At 46.0% G+C, this 16603-nt stretch overlaps 1 protein-coding gene across 1 annotated transcript in view; it reads right to left on the bottom strand.

Moving 5' to 3' along the window:
- The window catches only part of LOC144694874 (glycerol-3-phosphate acyltransferase 1, mitochondrial-like), a 49051-nt gene extending 32448 nt beyond the window's left edge, over positions 1–16603 (bottom strand). The window contains exons 1-6 of the mRNA XM_078565535.1: positions 16490–16603; positions 7435–7526; positions 4669–4791; positions 4175–4248; positions 759–866; positions 518–640 (exon numbers count right to left, since the gene is read on the bottom strand). Of these exons, the coding sequence (XP_078421661.1) occupies positions 518–640; positions 759–866; positions 4175–4248; positions 4669–4791; positions 7435–7512 (506 nt within the window). The 5' untranslated portion in view covers positions 7513–7526; positions 16490–16603. The remainder of the gene's footprint in view (positions 1–517; positions 641–758; positions 867–4174; positions 4249–4668; positions 4792–7434; positions 7527–16489) is intronic.

The following is a 16603-nucleotide window of genomic DNA, read 5'->3' as shown; positions in this document are numbered from 1 at the left end:
TACCCAGCTGCCTTATACGCAAGGAATGCCATCCTGAAAACTGCAGAGAAATTCATAGACGATTTGTTTGCCTGATACAGTATACACGCACTCTCTCCATAAGGATGCACCCCACTTTCCTGAAGTCAGAGACCCATGGCACAAATTGGCACAGCCAAGGTTTGAGGAGCCCCAAACGCACAGAGCATTGCTGGAATTTAACCAACTGGAGTCTGCACTGAAGAAAAGTTCCATATTTTCTCATAGTCCGCAGTTCGGACTCTCCTTTTAAATGGGGCATTAGCTTGCAGGGTTACCTAGGAGCAAATAGGCTAAGTCCTAACCCTGGTACAGGTCAACCCACTCAGGTGTCATTAGTAAGTCAGACTGGCGAGTTAACCACCATTAGCTCTTTTTTCCCTAGTGAAGGTGGACACAATGTGCAAAAATAGCCAGAAGCAATTCTTCCAGGGTTAATTTTGCAGCAGAAGTGCAGCATTTCTACAGCTCTTGACCTAGTTGAGAAACCACCCCATACCTGAGTAAGAAAGGTGAAATTGTAGCTTGGATCTGGTGGAAGATTCGCAGCAGGTTCCTCAAGTTATGAGGTGATTTCTGGTCAGATATGTTAGGTAAGTTCTCCTTAACAGCTTTCTGCACTCTGTACAAACAGAATCAATTATTTTACAATTGTAACGTTATTCAAAGAATAGAAGGAAGGAAAAGACAGTGAGAGAATATTCCTGTGGAATTAGCATCTGTACCGTTAGATTTCTCACCTGTCACTGTTGATTACTCGGTACTCCAGGGAGGGGACATCCGGGTAAATTGTGCGCTCATCAACAAAGAGGAAATAGCAGAGGCGTCGAGCCAGCCAACCCCTATACCTGCAACAATGGTTTGGGAAAGGAGGATTTCACATCATCCACATACAGCTCAAGTGTTAAATATGCTTCCAGCTCATTGCCTTCAAACTTTTGTGTAGAATACAGCAAGGGTGAAGATGAGCAACTTACATATTTTCAGTAGAACTTAAGGATGAACAGAGGTAAAAAAAATTTAATAACAATACAAAAAGCACTCATTAATGACATAAGTTTTAGGTATTAGGTTACATTAATTATTATTTTACAAACATCTTGAACTTAACTTTATCCCAGTTAATTTTGTGCACTCAATCATTATTGTAGAAAAAAAATACATTCATTTGGTAAGAAACTACATTTTACACAGAATATTAGTTGTTGTACCATTTGCTGGCATAAGCAGCTTGTAGGGCATTGGCTGCAATATGTTCTACAATACACATCTGCTTTTGTTTTACAATATTAGCATAACATGCCCTTCTCACTCACCGGAATCCAAGCTTTAACTGCCAGAATCTACATCGCAGTTACGATACAATGGCAGACACAGGCTCTCAAAGAAGTGCAGTTATAGTTTGTTACTATTACCCTACAACAGAGGATGCTGCATCACACAGGGCTAAGGTAGTACATGAGGAAACAGTGTCAACATTTTTCATATTCCTTGTTACTCTGCTCTAATTCTCAGACTTGTGTAGGGTGTTGACACTGGCACATTTTTTGAAGCTGGCCAGAAGCCAAGATCTAAAAAGTCTCATTTCGCTAGCAGCATTGTGTTTCTTTTTTACTCTTTGCCAGGATGTGGGTGTCGCTAGCTAGGCCAGTATTTGTTGCCCGTGCCTGATTGCCCTTGAAAAGGTGATGGTGAGGTGCCTCCTTAAACCACTACAGTCTATATGGTGTAGGTACCCCACAGTGCTGTTCAGGAATTTGACCCAGCAACAGCGAAGGAATAGTGATAGCTCCAAGTCAAGGTGGTTAGTGGGAACTTGAAGATGGTGGTGTTCCCATGCATCTGCTGCCCTTGTCCTTCTAGGTGGTAAAGGTCACGGACTAGACCAGCATTAATCGCCCATCCCTAATTGCCCTTTTTTAAGAGGCAACAAAATTGCTGTGGGACGGCCTACATGTGATTTCCTTCCCAAAAGGACATGAGTGAGCCAGATGAGTTTTTACGACAATTGGCAAGCATTAAACTTGCAATTCTAGGTCCCCAGAGCATTACCCCAGGTCTCGGGAGTACTAGTCCAGTGACAATACCACTACCCCACGGCCTCCTCTAATACTGTAGCTACAGTATTTATATAACTTGTCCAGTTCGGTTCCTGAACAATGGGAACCCAAGGATGTTGATAGTGTGGGATTCAGCAATGATGCCGCCACTGAATGTCAATGGGAGATGGTTAGATTCCCACTTGTTGGAGCTGATCATTGTGTCATGGCCACGAATCATAGCCCCGAATTACTTAGGGACATATTGAACTTTAAGACAGACATGTGTTTCTTAAATAAAGGACATACAAGCAAAAGCTGGCTGAGACTGTAAAGGAACCACTTATTGGAAAATTCCTACATGGATTATACTTGACCAACTAGTCCAGAGAGAAAGGAGCGTTGCACCTAATAAGGTGTCAATGCCTACTTCAGACAGGAACACTTCAAAGGAAGAGATGCAATGCAAAAACTGAACTGTAATCTCTTGCGGTTGCGAAGGTGATGGAAGCTGATTACCAACTCAGCAGAAACCATCTCCTGTTGAGTTATGTCCCAGACTATGGACATGACCTGAGTTGAAAGAAAACAGTTTCTGGGTGAAAGACATGTTTGTTTTTTCCCTTCCAGGAATACACAAGAAAAGGGGTTAAAAAGCCAACTGCAACCCTGGTCTCGGTGTGCTAGTCTGGTGTTCTAGTGTGTGTGCTGTGAAGGTCATAGTTGAAGAACATCAACTAGGCATCACTGCACTTGCAGGTAAAAAAAAAAGTATTTCTCCGTTGGTGGAGGCAAGTCACAAATCACCAAAGGCACAGTTGAAAAGGAAACAGGACAACTCCTTTCAGCTAACCTACAGAACCAAGAATCTTCAAACCAACTGCTTAGCTGCTCATGTCAGCTCTACCGGAAACACCCAACTTAATGGCCGCAACGTTTCGTCATCTAATCCTCACAGACAAGCCAAAGACTGATTCGGATATCTTTTTTAAGTTTTATTTTGGGCTCACTTATCAATTCTAATCTGTGTGTGTGTGTTACATTTTTATTATTTTTTCTCACGCTTTAGTAACTATTAATAAACTTACTCTTACTTTGACTTAAGACAGCCTAGTCAAATTGGGTCCTTTAAAATCAAATGATTTGGGCTGAGAATAGGTATCTACAAGGGATGGGATTCTTTTTAAATTAACCTTCTTACGACCAACCGAGGGGGCTGAATAAAGAAAGGGAGCCAGTTCATTCCTCCTCACCTGGGAGCATAACAATTTGGGGTGTCTCATCCGGGGTCATAATAAATTGCGGGACCTTGCCTGGGGACTGGTCGTAACAAATGCATGACACTTGGGTGGCACGCCTGTTACTTGCCACTTATCAGGCCAAGCCTGAAGGTTGTCCAGGTCTTGCTGCATAAGGACACAGACTGCTTCAGTATCTGTGGAGCCATGAATAGTGCTGAACAGTGTGGCATCATCAGCTAATATCCCAGTTCTGACCGTATGATGGAAGGGAGGTCATTGATGAATCAGCTGAAGATGGTTGGGGCCGAGGATACGACCCTGATGAACTCCTACAGCCATGTCCTGGGACTGAGGTGATTGGCCTCCAACAACCATAACCATCTTTCTTTGTACAAGGTATGACTCCAACCACAGCAGAGTTCTCCCCCCAACCCGCCGATTCCCACTGACTCCAGTTTTGCTAGGGTTCCTTGAAACCACACATGGTCAAATGCTGCCTTGATGTCAAGAGCAGTCACTCCCATCTCATCTCTGGAGTTCAGCTCTTTTGTTCATATTTGGACCGAGGCTGTAATGAGATCAGGAGCTGAGTGGCTCTGGTGGGATCCAAACTGAGCATCAGTCAGCAGGTGGAACAGGTAGGAATTCGAGTGCACCCAGCATATGGGTAGCTGCAGCTTTCTTAAAGTAACCCTAGCAGTCAGACAAGCTTTGAGAAGCATTTATGCAACCGGTGCACTGTAACTTCCATAGAAATGGTTGATAGTTTTGAGGATGGTTATAAAAAAGACCTGAACAGTAAAAACTATTCATTTTTTTATGCTTTGCAACTCGTAAAAAACAGCAATTTTATTGCAATCTCATCTATCAACGTACCGTGTCTGTACCTCAGTAACAAGGATGGCATTTCGAAATCCCAGCAAGGCTAAATGATTATGGAAAAGCAAACCCTAAAATAGAGAAATAATTTTACTGTGGAAAGCTGCATCCATGATATCAAGGCAAAGCTAAAGTTTAAGAGGCTGAGGGAACAAAATATAAGTTAAATGTCAAAAAATTGTACAGAAATAAAATAAAATGTGCAACTTCGCTGTCCCAAAGTCTGTAGTTCAATTTAAAAATGTACAATGTTGAATATCATGCCAAACATTGAATATTATCTGAGAAAATAACTTTACAATTAACACCAAAAATAATAATTTTTTGTCTGTCGATTACTTCATTACTTTTGATGCGCCAAGCACAAATACGTTTCCGCAGCACTCTCCCCAATTTGATTAGTGCTGCACAGTCTTTACAAGGTTGATCAGCTCCAAAAGCTGTTCCCAGCCAGGCTTCCATTTCCTTCCAAATGTGTGCAATGCTCTTACCCAGCTTTGGGGTGCACAGATGTAACAGCAGCGACCCACAAATGGTCGAGTGTTCCCCAAGAAGAGACTGGCCCCTCCAGATGGTGTGCTAAAAGCCAGAGTTGACAATCCACCATGATTCACCTGAGAGGAAATCAAATTAAGTTTCATTTCTTAAGGAACAATAGTCAGCTCATTCACAGCAATAGCAATATTCAACTATGAGCCTACTTAAAAGGATAAGTACTGGAAGGTATTTTTCCCACATTATTGTATAGATATATCTCTCTTTCAGAAATATTTATGATGGCAGTAAGTCCCTTTTTTAAATAAAAGATAACATTTTAGATTACAATTTATCCAACTGATAGTGTAGAAATTCTAATTATGAGCTTATAAAGAGCTCTGGGGTGGCATCTACTGCTCAGTAAGGAGTGCCCATGCATTGTTACACAAGAACGAACGTTGATAAGAGTGACTTCTCTCAAATTACTGTGATTAAGATTCACTCCAGTAGAACGGTTAATGCTCAAGAAACAGAGTTGACATGCCAGGTCAATAACCTTCCGTCGAAATCAGAAAAATTTCAAGATCTACCAGTTTTTAAGTTTGAGGCAGGGCAAATGAGATGGGGATGTAAAAAAAAAAATGGTGGAAAACAGGAGTGATTAATGATAGGAGAAATGATGGTGTAATGCAAAACAGGGTGGGGTAATGGAACAAGTGGAAAAACAAAAGAAGGGTCTGGAAGAGTAGTAAATGGACAATAACAGAATCATTACCAGCGCTTGCTGTCCAACAAAATTGGAGTGGTGGTCACAGTCTGAAATTGTTGACCTTAATGTTAGGTATTTTTCAACAAGCTTCTTATATAACAGTGTTTTACAAGATGAAAAGCTGAGCATTGTGTTTGCTATCCTACCACCCTCAGAAGTCCACTGTCTTATGGTTTCCAAGATTATGATACTTTGTTGGGTTTAAATGCAGATTGAGGACACAATGCTCCACATGCTTAGGCATAGAAATGGGAAAGGGCCAATCAGCCCCTAAAGTTTGTTCTGTCTTTCAGTTAAATCATGACCTCAACTCCATTTACCACCACACCGCCCCCACCCCACCCCCTGCCAACAACAACTCCTCTCCATTGTTTCATATCCCTAAATGCCTTCATCAATTAAAGATCTATCAATTTCAGTCTTGAAAATTTCAAGTGATTAAGCATCCTCAGCCTTTAGGGGGTGGAAATTTCAGATTTCCAAGATGCTGCGTATGAAAAAATCGCTTCCCGATTTCACTCATAAATTACCTAGCTCTAATTTTAAGATAATGCCACCTTAATCCCCACCAGAGGGAAGATTATCAGTATTTGCCTTTTTAAATCCAAGTTATCATTTAAATACTTGGATTCAATCACTCTTTAACCATCTAAACTCAAGGGAATACAAAACAGGTGTATGTTCTAAATCCTGCTATTATTCTAGTGAATCTACGCTGTATTCTTTCCAACCCAAAATTGAATGCAGCTTTTCAGATGGCATCCGGTCAAGGCTCTGTGTAACCAAAGCATCGCTTCCTCACTTTTGTATTCCAATTCCCTTGTGATAAAGGATCACATTACATTTGCCTTTTTGATTGTTGTGTGTCCCTTTTCACTACCTTTTAGTGGTCTATGTAGGGACACCTAAATCCCTTTGCTCCTCCACAGCTGCGAGTCTCTCACCATTCAGAAAACATTCCAATTTGACTCTTTCAGGTAGTGTGTAGATGATCTTGCATTTACTATGCCTAACTTAAAGTCATCTGTAAACTTGGACACACTCACTGTTCCTTTGTCTGAGTCATTACTATATATGGTACAAAGCTGAGGCCCCATGATCAAGCCCAAAGATCACCACTAATCTGAAACAAAATTTTTAATCCCGACTCTATCTCCTAACCAATTATTGGCCCATGTCACAAGGTTACCTCACATTGCATGCACCATCATTATTTTCTAATGTCTGTATAAAACCTTGTAAAAAAACTTCTGACTTGCAACTGCTATACATTTACCAGTTTTATTATGCTAAAGGGCTATGCAAATCCAAGATGTTGTGTATTGCACTTCAAATCACTCAAGTTTTGTATTTTAGCAAACTCTGACAGCTTGAATTTTGAACTTCAATCTTTTACTTACTCCAGTATCTTATGATTTTCTAACTATAAAAGCAGCAGAAACTAAGGATAAAATGAACAATAGGGATCATTTCAGAAAGAATTTTCTTTTAAGTAGTTTGCAGCTAATGAGTCAAATTGCTACACCTGTTACTCTCAAACTATGTAACTTGTCAGCTTGGCGAAGTCACTCTTCCCTCAAGTTAGAATGCTTTGAGTCCCACTCCAAGATTTAGGCAAATAAAATGACACTTCAGTCTTCAGAGAGTGCTCCCATCCACCAATGAGATATTAAACTGAGACCTCTTGCACCAGTTCTATTGGTTCGGGTGCATGTTAAAGATATTATGGAGCAGTTAAAGAACACCAGGAAATTCTTCTGATGCCATAGTCAACATGTCCTCCTTCGACTGCCGACACAAATAATACATTAACCTGTTATTCATCCTATTGTAGCATTTTTGCTGCATGCAAAAGAGCTGTCTTGATAACAGCAGTGACTGTACTTTGGAGCAATTAGTTGCATGTGGAACATTTTGAAGCATTAATGAAATACGATAAGGTCCTGGATAAAGGCAGCCCTTTCTTTTTAACTATCATAGTACAATAAAAGCAATGAAAAGAACAGCTTACTTTATTGATAAGTTCAGTTGATTCCTTAGGAGCCGAAACCTTAACATGTGCATCACCCCGATCGTGCTCTAAAGCCATGTTATCAGCCCAGGCTGGAGGAAAAATTGAGATGTTAGTTAATGCAGCATGACAATAACCTTGTATCAAGTTAATACTGCAGTAATAGATTCTCTTGGCATATGAATATGTTGATGCCCATATCAGTCTTTGTTCCATTTGGCTGAAAACTTGCTTAATAGGTAGCCCTGGGGAACTGCCACTTTCTTGGTCTGCAGGAGTCTGGGTGATGCCCATTTTCTCCCACGTTATTCTATAGCCCCTGTATGTGAACAAGTGACAAAAGAACAGAACGGAACACTCAACACTGTCCAACTGAACAGAACTAACAGTGAAAACAGGAGGGTAAAAACAGCTCGGGATTTTGCTTTGGTTCAGCAAAGGGAAATATCCGTTAGGTTTGTTTCTCCTCATAACCATTCAGCACCAGTGTTGACAAAGGGTAATTATATGATCAAGCTTCACTGGAATCTCTCCTTAAGTTACATTGAACACATTCACTTTAAAAATGAATAGAAAGGGTGACAAAATGCTGCAGAGCCAACCAGTACCTGTGCAAACATACCCAAAGACTCGATGGCTTCAAGGGAAGGGAGAAATAGCAACAAAGTCACATTTTACTGTACAACAGTTCGAATGCTACAGTTAACTCTGGCTACACGTGGAAGGACATGTGCCACAGTGAAAAGTGATTTATAATCAAACCTGCATTCTAAAAATTCCTCTATTCCATTTATGGATTTGCACAACAGCTTTGGAAAGTTCCTTCCAGTATTATTCACAAAGTGGTACCCTGCAGGGAAGGATGTATGTATCAATTACAAACTAAATACTCAACAGAAAAAAGCTGCTGCAATGTTTCCAGGTCATTGAACCAAAATGTTTCTCTTCACAGATGCTGCCTGACCTGCCTGAGCATTTCCAGCATTTTCTGTTTTTATTTCAGAATTGCAGAATCTCCAGTATTTTGCTTAGGTTGATATTTTCAGGAATTTTGGCAGGCTCAAGCTGACAGCATTCGTTTGTGTGGAGCACAGGGCTACCAACTCTGATCAAATGTATCCCTGGGGGTTTCATCATGATTTGCCCCAGGTTCCAGCCATTAGTCGGCCAACACATCCATCTTTGTGACACACTCCCTTCCTACACCAATTGGAAAGCAAAAATATGCATTACCCAATTGGATGATGCTTGACTGTCAGCCAAAGCACTTTTTGTTAACCCATTTTCAATATTTTTTATATCTGGTAAAGAGAAATGTTCAAAGAAAATGACAAGTAAACAATCTTCGTTAATGTCCTGATGATTTTTCTTCAGGGTCGCACCTCAACAGTTCCAGCAGATTGATCTTCAATTCCTGGAGACTCCAGGCCAATCCTGGAGGGTTGGCAACTTGAGTGGAACAGTTTCACAATAGCTGGAGAAGACAATTGTTCTTAACTACAACTATGTTGATTCAATTGCATATTGAAAAGGGGATCAAAAGGATTATCATAAAATAAACTATATTGTATACACTAGTGTTGGAAAGATGGACTGCAGCGCTTTTTCCAGTCCTATGTCATTGCACTCTTAGGCGTTAAGGGACTACACATCTGGGGTGATAATGGTGGTGTCGGGGTCAGTGCCAGTTTCAAATGGCACATCTGTTGTTGGAGGCCTTGCAAACTGGAATCTGGCTCCCTCAAAAGCTACCTTGCTTCCTACTCAAAGGACTTACCATCTTTTTATAACTCACACCATTCTTCCGAGAGGTTAACTTTCTAAGAGCTGTATTCAGCAAACTCAGCAAAGACAAATCTTCTGAAGACGCGAGGACAACGTTCAATTTATTCCTGCACTGTGGATGGCAGAATATCATTTGCTCAAATAGTCTCAGAATTTGGCAGGTGCTGGCATGATGCTGCATTGGTTGCCTCGTTGCCCGAAAATGGTGGTGAGCCTTCTCCTGAAATAATTAAAATTTTTGTAGTGTTGGTGACCCCACAATTTTCTTTGGTTGAAAATTCCAGGGTACTAACCCAGCTATGAAGACAACAGTCCTCAATAATAAAAACAGAATTACCTGGAAAAACTCAGCAGGTCTGGCAGCATCGGCGGAGAAGAAAAGAGTTGACGTTTCGAGTCCTCATGACCCTTCGGCAGATTGTACAGTGATGATATTCCCAAAACATTGATGCTCTTGTTTTTCTCAGTCCTAGATATTAAGGTGCAGGAACGCTCTGTTGAAATAACCTTGGCATGTTGTAGCAGTTCATCCAGTAGATTGTATGTGTTTCAACTACACTATACCAGTGGTGGATATTGAGTTCAGTGGCAGGACAGCAACTATGCAAATCACTCCAGGGTTTCTGTACCTTATGTAAAATAAAATTCCTTGACATTTCCAAGTTGAAGAAGAAATTTTTATTGCGTCTCAGATGAAAGATCGGAGCAAATGGGTCTCAACCATAGATAGACATGTAGCATAATTTTAGATGTTGGCTCCTCCGCTTGTTCCCACTCTGCCCTCCCTTGTTTACTGTGCTACAGCTCAGAGGAAGGCACCCATCAAGTCCTGAGGCGCCACAACAACAAAAAAAATCTGCAACTGACACCTACAAACACAACTTTGCTCACACGAGGCAAGCAAGAAAGTAAGGATTGGGGAATCTGGTGTGTGCTACTCAGCCAATTGGCTGCTTTGGACACCACCAGAACAGCAGCAGTAATCTGGCAGGTTGATTGTTCCCGATTGACAGGCTACTTCGTCAATGACTGTTGTTGTTCTGGCAGTCTCTTTACAAAATTTCGTAACTTTTCAATGACTTGGGCCTTTTTTTTAGAAAGTTTCCATTTACAAATTCTATGACTTTTCCAGGTTTTCCATGACATGCAGGAACCCTGCTGCTCTGTCCTGGTTGTTGTTGATCTGCATTGTGTTGTTACAGCTGCACTTAACTAGAGAAGTGGAGAGTATTCCTTCACACTTCTGACATAAGCCTGGAGACGGCCAATACGCTTTGAGTGATCAAGAGGTGGGCCACTTGTTGCAGAGTGTCTAGCCACTGGCCTGTTTGTGGCTACAGCATTGATCCGGCTGGCCCAATTCAACTTCTGATCGCTGATGATCCACAAGATGTTGAGCACCTCTATCGTTGCACAGTCATTTGAAGAGATATGGCTGGGCTTCCTCTTACTTGAAATAGTCATTGCACCGGGGTCACTTGTAAGCATTATCTGCCACTTGTCAGCTAAAGTCTGGATGTTATCCAGGTCCTACTGCTGGCTGGCATGGGCTGCTTAATAATCAGAGGATTTGAGAATGGAACTTCAAGGGGTAATGGTGAGCAAACAGCCCCACTTCTGCCTTAAGATGGAGGAAAGGTCATGAATCATTAATGAAGCACTGAAGATAGCTGGACCAAGAATTCTAAACTGAGGAAATCCTTCAATGGTATCCTGGACCTGTGACGATTGGTTTCCAACAGCTGTGAATATTTTCCTGTGTGTCAGGATGACTCCAGCCACTGTAGGGATTCCCTCTGAATTTAGTAACTTCAATTTTGCTCATGCTCCTTTGTGTTTCTTCGTTGAATGCAGCCGTGAAGTCTATGGTGACTGCTCTCACCTCCGGCCTTCAGTTCTTGAATCTATATCTAGACCAAGGCCGCAATGAGGTATGAAGGTGACCCGAACTGAGCATTGTTAAGCAGGTCACTGTTGAGTAGTGCCACTTGATGACATTATTAAGAAATGCATCCATTATTTTACTCATGATTGAATAGGACAGTAATTGGCCAGGTTTGAATGAACTTTTCACTGATATAACATACCTGAGAAAACTTCCATTACAGCATAAGATTGCAGAACCTTCCAAACTAATATTAACAGGTGGATTACGCTTTAAGTGCTTGTACACTCATTATGCTGTAATTAAGTTACTTGTTTAAAAAGTGTTATGCTCAGCAGCCAGTTCAGACTTTCAAGATGAGGGATTTCTCTCGTGAACAAACATGAAAGATTTGTCAATCAAGCATACAAGTCAACTACACATTATGAATTGCATTTTTTTTTGATTTTGTGACAATTCATGCCATAGATTGTCATCCTTGCCATAGATTTTCAGGTTCAAAACATTTTATGACAATTCTCTGTGCTTTGTGGAACTGTGGAAATATTAATTATGCTTCATATCACAATCCAGACCCTCGGTGGCTGGGATTAGATTTTGTACACTGCCAAGCCTTTATGGTCAATTCATGTTTTTAACAAGAATGATTAAGTTTCTGAAAAGCAGTGCTCACATTTTTACCCTTTCTAGAGAACAACATCAAAGTGGTGAATCTGGAAAAGCTTCAACCAGCTGGCTTTCCTTACTGCATAACTGCCTTAGGCAGTCAGTTAGGCTGCCAGCCAGCCTGGGGTTCTATGTGGGCAGTGAAAATAACTGAATATGAAATGCAAACAAAAACACTGGTTCTTAAAATCAAAGTGACTTTATATTGAGCACCTTTTATCATTTTTCCATACAGAAATCATTAGGTTTCATATTTATATATATAAATATTTTATAAATTATGTACATATATATATCTCTCACAAGTAGCTGATGTTTATGTTCATCAACTCTGGTTGGATGGATTCATGAAAGTTTCACCACATAACCTCCTTAGATAATTTTTTTCTCCCATCCCCAATATTTTTTCTAACTAATTAACTGAAGTGCTCTAATAAAATGAAAATAAAGCAGCTTTTTATGTCAATACTATGTTTTCTGTCCTGAGTTTTTTGCAGCAGCATTCGGAGATTAAACTTGGATTTCCAGGAACACCTTAGAGAAGTTGGCAACTCTATTTAAGTTGTTGGTGTTTCTAATTGATCTTCAGCAACTGCAGAGTAAACATGGAAATCAATAATCATTTCCCTTTGGGCCTGGCAAATCCCAACTCCTCATCTATCTGCATCTCAGAACTGCCCAGTGCCCATCTTTGTACTCCAGCCTCACCCAGTCACTTATCTACACAGCTCCCCTCACCACCCCCAATGATGCCCCTCCAACCCGTCCCTCCCACCCTCTCCCTCTACAACCCTCTTCCTGTTTACACTACCTCCCACATTTTTCCCCTCTCACCCTTTCCCCAAACTCCCATCGTTACCCCAACCCCCACACATGCCTCCTTAGCTCCCGCACGTACTCCCTTACCCCCAACACGTACCCCCTTACCCTCCACACACATATCCCCTTAACCCCCACAAATACTCCCTTCCCCACCCACACATACCCCCTTCCCCACCCACACATACCCTCTCATCCACCCACACATACCCCCTCACCCGCCCACACATAACCCCTACCCTCCACACATACCCCCCACACATATCCTCTACCCCAACACATACCCCCTTATCCCACACACATACCCCCTTACCCCACACACATACCCTGTTACCCCACACACACACCCCAAACATACCCCATTACCCCCCCACACACATCCCCTACCCCCCACACACACACCCCCTTACCCCCCACACATACCCCCTTACCCCTCCCACACATACCTCCTTACCCCTCCCACACATACCCCCTTACCCCCCCACACATACCCCCTTACCCCCCCACACATACCCCCTTACCCCCCACACATACCCCCTTGCCCCCTCACACATACCCCCTTGCCCCCCATATATTCCCTACCCCACACATACCCCCTTACCCCCACACACATCCCCTTACCCCCACATACACCCCCTTACCCCCCACACATACCCCTTACCCCCCCCACACACACACCCCCTTACCCCAACACACACCCCCCTTACCCCCCACACACACACCCTTACCCCTCACACACACCCCCTTACCCACCACACACACACCCCCTTACCCCCACACACACACCCCCTTACCCCCACACACACACACCCTTACCCCCCACACACACACACCCTTACCCCCCACACACACCCCCTTACACACACCCCTACCCCCACCCATAAACCCTGCACATATCCCCTACTCCCCACACATAGCCCCTTATCCCCCACACATAGCCCCTTACCCCCCACACATAGCCCCTTACCTCCCACACATAGCCCCTTACGCCCCACACATAGCCCCTTACCCCTCAAACATAGCCCCTTACCCCTCACACATACCCCCTTAATCCCCACACACACACTCCCTTACCCCCCCACACACAACCCCTTACCCCCACACACACACCCCCTACCTCCCACACATACTCCCCTTAACCCCCCCACACACACCCCCTTAACCCCCCCACACACACCCCCTTAACCCCCCCACACACACCCCCTTACCCCCATCACACACACCCCTACCCCCACCCATAAACCCCGCACATACCCCCATAACCCCTGCACATATCCCCTACTCCCCACACATATCCCCTTACCCCCCACACATAGCCCCTTACCCCCCACACATAGACCCTTACCCCCCACACATACCCCCTTAACCCCCACACATACCCCCTTAACCCCCACACACAGACCCCCTTACCACCCCCACACACACACCCTTAACCCCCACACACACACCCTTAACCCCCACACACACACCCTTAACCCCCACACACACACCCTTAACCCCCACACACACACCCTTACCCACCACACATACCCCCTTACCCCCACACACATACCCCCTAACCCCACACACACACCTCCTTAACCCCACACACACACCCCCTACCCCCACACACACACACCCCCTACCCCCCCACACATACCCCCTACCCCCCCCACACACACACCCCCTTACCCCCCACGCATACCCCCTACCCCCCTACCCCCCACGCATACCCCCTACCCCCCACACATACACCCCCTTAACCCCCACACACACCCTCTTAACCCCCACACACACACCCTTACCCACCACACATACCCCCTTACCCCCACACACATACCCCCTAACCCCACACACACACCTCCTTAACCCCACACACACACCCCCTACCCCCACACACACACACCCCCTACCCCCCCACACATACCCACTACCCCCCCACACACACACCCCCTTACCCCCCACGCATACCCCCTACCCCCCACACATACCCCCTACCCCCCCCCACACACCCCCTACCCCCACACACACACCCTACCCCCACACACACACCCCCTTACCCCCACACACACACCCCCTACCCCCCACACACACCCCCTACCCCCCACACACACCCCTACCCCCCACACACACACACCCTTACCCACCACACACACACCCCCTTACCCCCCCCACACACACCCCTACCTCCCACACATACTCCCCTTAACCCCCCCACACACACCCCCTTAACCCCCCCCACACACCCCCTTAACCCCCCACACACACCCCCTTAACCCCCCACACACACCCCCTTACCCCCATCACACACACCCCTACCCCACCCATAACCCCGCACATACCCCCATAACCCCTGCACATATCCCCTACTCCCCACACATATCTCCTTACCCCCCACACATAGCCCCTTACCCCCACACATAGACCCTTACCCCCCACACATACCCCCTTAACCCCCACACATACCCCCTTAACCCCCACACACAGACCCCCTTACCAACCCCCACACACACCCCCCTTACCCCCAACACACCCCTTACCCCCCACACACAACACACACACACCCTTAACCCCCACACACACACACCCTTACCCACCACACATACCCCCTTACCCCCACACACATACCCCCTAACCCCACACACACACCTCCTTAACCCCACACACACACCCCCTACCCCCACACACACACACCCCCTACCCCCCCACACATACCCCCTACCCCCCCCACACACACACCCCCTTACCTCCCACGCATACCCCCTACCCCCCACGCATACCCCCTACCCCCCACACATACACCCCCTTAACCCCCACACACACCCTCTTAACCCCCACACACACACCCTTACCCACCACACATACCCCCTTACCCCCACACATACCCCCTAACCCCACACACACACCTCCTTAACCCCACACACACACCCCCTACCCCCACACACACACACCCCCTACCCCCCCACACACACACCCCCTTACCCCCCACGCATACCCCCTACCCCCCACACATACCCCCTACCCCCCCCACACACCCCCTACCCCCACACACACACCCTACCCCCACACACAAACCCCCTACCCCCCACACACACCCCCTACCCCCCACACACACCCCCTACCCCCCACACACACACACCCTTACCCACCACACACACACCCCCTTACCCCCCCACACACACACCCCCTTACCCCCCACGCATACCCCCTACCCCCCACACATACACCCCCTTAATCCCCACACACACACCCTCTTAACCCCCACACACACCCCCTTACCCACCACACATACCCCCTTACCCCCACACACATACCCCCTAACCCCACACACACACCTCCTTAACCCCCCCCACACACCCCCTACCCCCACACACACACACCCCCTACCCCCCCACACATACCCCCTACCCCCCCACACACACACCCCCTTACCCCCCACGCATACCCTCTACCCCCCTACCCCCCACACATACCCCCTACCCCCCCCACACACCCCCTACCCCCCCACACACACACCCCCTTACCCCCCACGCATACCCTCTACCCCCCACACATACCCCCTACCCCCCCCACACACCCCCTACCCCCACACACACACCCTACCCCCACACACACCCCCTACCCCCCACACACACCCCCTACCCCCCACACACACCCCCTACCCCCCACACACACACCCCCTACCCCCCACACACACACCCCCTACCCCCCACACACACCCTTACCCACCACACACACACCCCCTTACCCCCCCCCACACACACCCCCTACCCCCCCACACACACACCCCCCACCCCCCCGCACATACCCCCTTACCTAAATCTTCACCTACCCCTGACCTCAATGTCCTCCACCCTCCCGCCCCTGCCCTCGACCCCTTGCCCCTATCCACCCCTGACCATGGTGGGAACGAGCACAGACCGAACACCTGGATGCCACCCGATAGGGACCCAAACGGTCGTGACAGGATCCAGGCGTCAGCCGAACAAACAACAGCCTCCTCGCGCCAGCGGCTCCAGACTGCGCATGCGTGCG

This window comes from Cetorhinus maximus, chromosome 20 (genome assembly GCF_964194155.1).
Source record: "Cetorhinus maximus chromosome 20, sCetMax3.hap1.1, whole genome shotgun sequence".
NCBI classification, from domain to species: Eukaryota; Metazoa; Chordata; class Chondrichthyes; order Lamniformes; family Cetorhinidae; genus Cetorhinus; species Cetorhinus maximus.
Note: the sequence above shows the minus strand (reverse complement) of the source record. Positions and strands in the feature narration are given on the sequence as shown.